Raw genomic sequence first — 3,586 nt, 5'->3', positions numbered from 1 at the left:
GAAGGGCACTGAAGCTGGTGAGGTGTCTGGAACAGAAATCTTATGGGGAGCGGCTGAGTGAATTGGGGTTGTTTAATCTAGAGAAAAGGAGGCTGAGGGGAGACCTTCTCACTCTCTACAACTACATGAAAGGGGGTTGTGGCGACATGGGTGTTGGTCTCTTCTCCCAACTAACTAGTGATAGGACAAGAGGAAATGGCTTCAAGTTGTGCCAGGGGAGGTTTAGGTTGGATATTAGGAAAAATTTCTTCACTGAGAGGGTGGTCAGGCATTGGAACAGGCTGCCCAGGGAGGTGGTGGAGTCACCATCTCTGGAAGTGTTCAAAAAACGTGTGGATGTGGCGCTTCGGGACATGGTTTAGGGGACATGGTGGCACTGGATTAATGGTTGGACTTGATGATCTTGAAGGTCCTTTCCAACCTTAGTGATTCTGTGATTCTGTAACTTAGTAATTCAATTCTTAGTTTGACTCCTACTGTAATTTGTTGACAAGTGAAACCCTAAGCCCGATCATCTTGCTGTGACTGAACTCTACTTTTGAAAGGATGAACAAAAAAGTGCATACTAACCTTATTTGAAAATATACAGGCAAATTCCACTTATTGTTAAAGCTGTGGTAGGAGGGATGAGATCTTAACCGTTTCACGCTGGCCTGGGAGCCACACTGTCGTTCAAATTTCCGTACAAAATCCATACTAGTAGTGTACTTCTGCAGAAAGAGAAGGAGCATTCTGATCACACACAGGGTGCCAGCAAACAAGGAAGGCCACCACCCATTCAGCAGAACTCTTGTATCACACTACAGTTAAGCCTGAGTTCCAGAATGGGCTGACACTGCTCCCCATCACCTAATCATACAAGGCTGTACTCCTGGATTGCAGTGAAACAAAAACTAATTATCTAGTAGGTGTTATCCTATAAGAAAAGCTAGTGCAGGATGCTTAAGCATAAGATTGTCCAAGTACCCTGAATAAGTAGAACTGCTCAGAGAGATCCATCTGTATTTCCGAGCTGAATCACTGGGGTGTAACAACAGTGCCTCAGTCCTAAGCACAGAGTCACAGGAGATAAAGGGATACAACAAATAGAAATAATCAGGAACAAACCCCAGAAGTACACATAACCAAACACACATGAGAATGAAAGCATGATATTTTTTTCTGTTATATAGGACCTGTATTATAGGAATTTCTACAACTGTTTCCCTAAAAATGTTTCACAAACACCAAATATTTGCAGAAGAACTTTAAACAATTTTAGATAAACTAACTTTATCCAGTTGTATACTTCTAATAAGATGTTTACAAGTCAGTTGCAACCAAAGAAAAACCACATTAATCCTCAAATGCATTTTGGGCTTACTCTCAACAGAAACTTATTAACACCCTGAAAATAATGAAATAATAAATTAAATCATACGTGAAGCAGGATGCCAAATACTTGAGTGAAAACCAGAAGCAAAACAGTGCATAAAAATATTATTTCACACAAAACAGACTCTGCTAACAGAACACAAAGCTTATGTAAATCAATGTGAAGTCAAAATACAGCTACAGTAAAAATCTATCTCTCTGTAATAAAACCAGTTTGGCTTATGTGCAAGTTTCTTCTATTAAAAAAACCATAGAAAACAGCCATAAAACCTGTCTTACACGCTCATTAAGCTACTGCTGAATTAACAAAATAAGTCTGACTGAATCCTCAGTGCTTCTGATTCCACTGTGGTAAGAGGGGCAGTAGGGCTGTAGCAGCAAGGCTTTTACCACAATCCAGAGCACTATGTCAGTGATGTGATTTTGCCTCTTACAAAGCTGTAAAATATTCTCAGGAGAAGCCCCTGAGTTGCTGCTTACAAGTTCTGTTCTCAGAAACTCTAATCTGACTACAGGACATGCACTGACATGGGCATGCTTTTATGCATAATCTGCAGTTCTGGAAAAAAGCAAAAGCTAAAAGAAGCAAGTGAAACAAAGAAATTTTTTTTAACCTTCCCACAGTACAGGGCAAGTTGAAACCCAGGTATATAATTAACATTTCAGCCCTTCCTATATAGAAGTCCCAGTCTTGGGTGAATATTAGTTGTCCACTCCCACCTTCATTTATATTGCAATTCTATAACTAAGAGCGAACATCTACTCCTAAAACAAATACTAAATTTAAATTCACATGACTAAGTGGCTTTCAATAACTTCTATATGAGCTCTCCTGACAAACTCGAGGGGAGAATTAATTACTATGAGAATTAAATCAAGTGATTTGAGAGAACTTCCTCTTCCAAGCCATGGAACAACATGAATTTACACAGAAGCAGCATGGAAGACAGCTAGAGAACATGACTCATTCAATTCTTGTGTGTGTCAAAGGAATCACAAATGGAAAAAAATTAAAATTAATTACCTCATGAAACACATCTGGGTTTCCAGGGTTAAACAATGATGGCAATTTCTCTTCTAAACCGTGTACTATTTCTGGCCACACTGAATTCACTAAGAAATCATATCCAGGAACAATATCTGCTTTTTCACTGAAATAAAATTGCAAACATTCCACGGTTATATCTTATCAGCAGGCTTCTATTTGGAAGTAGGGATAACTAAAAAGACATGCACTGCATTAGACAAAATGCAATTATTTTTTTTGCGTAGGTATGCCGATTCCCTTAAAAACTGTTCTTCCTTCCAGGTTTCATATCTGATCCTACAGTCTCATCAAATGCAAGGTATTTTTTATAACTCTCAATGTGTTTTAAAATTTTATCAGTTACATATTTTTTAAGCGTGTTCTGTAAAATGAGTACACTCCAGCTGATAACTCCTATTCTTACTTGTATAATTCAAGTTTTAACAGCTTCAGACTTCAAAGAGGTACCAAGTAGGAGTAACGTGACTAATGCAATGGAAAGCAGCATAACTTTTTCATAATTGCTCCAAGTTGTATTTATACATGATATTGTGCTTCGAAGCAAAAGATTAAAAACTACCTTGATTATGAAAATTTATAAATTGAGAGCAAAAGAGATACAAGCATTTAATTCCAGTTCAGTACACCACAGTACAAAGTAGAAACATTCCATTATTAAGAAGAAAGATTAAAACTTGCTGAGGGATTAAAAGAACTGAAATGTTAGTAAAACTTTTGAGTCATAAAAATCTCAGCAATGGATGACTAATTAGAAAAGTAATTCTGCAGTCCCTGGGGGCTACATCCATAGTTCTGCTAATTACAGCAGTCTACTATATTAACCAGCCTGCAAATAGATGAATAAATGGATGCAACTCAGTAGACCTGAATTATTTAAATTTCAAAACAGGCAATTTAATTGCATAAGGAATTAAGCACTTTTACAGAAGACAGTGGAAGCACAAATCAATTAAACCTGTAGTTCCAGCACATGCAATAAATGAAACCTCTGGGGATCATCCCCACTTTTCTGATGTACACTAACAACCAATAACTTTTGATCTTATATTTTCTAATAGCTTTATTATGCCTTTCTTCTGGGATGAAACGTACAATCATCTTCCATGGATTCAAAAAAACAAGCTGACACATTGTATTATGAAAAGTACTCAATTCTACTACTGA

The 3,586-nt window shown here is 37.4% G+C and overlaps 1 protein-coding gene across 1 annotated transcript in view; it reads right to left on the bottom strand.

Annotated features, from left to right (window-relative positions):
• Positions 1–570: 570 nt before the first annotated feature.
• Positions 571–3,586, bottom strand: part of LOC104620828 (conserved oligomeric Golgi complex subunit 2-like) — a gene marked incomplete at both ends in the record, with an annotated part of 12,658 nt that continues 9,642 nt past the window's right edge. Inside the window, 2 exons of the mRNA XM_010287153.1 lie at positions 571–710; positions 2,399–2,525. Coding sequence (XP_010285455.1) covers positions 571–710; positions 2,399–2,525 — 267 coding nt within the window. The remainder of the gene's footprint in view (positions 711–2,398; positions 2,526–3,586) is intronic.

Source organism: Phaethon lepturus, unplaced genomic scaffold (assembly GCF_000687285.1).
Source record: "Phaethon lepturus isolate BGI_N335 unplaced genomic scaffold, ASM68728v1 scaffold52935, whole genome shotgun sequence".
Classification (NCBI taxonomy): Eukaryota; Metazoa; Chordata; class Aves; order Phaethontiformes; family Phaethontidae; genus Phaethon; species Phaethon lepturus.
This window is presented reverse-complemented; position numbering and strand designations above follow the sequence as displayed.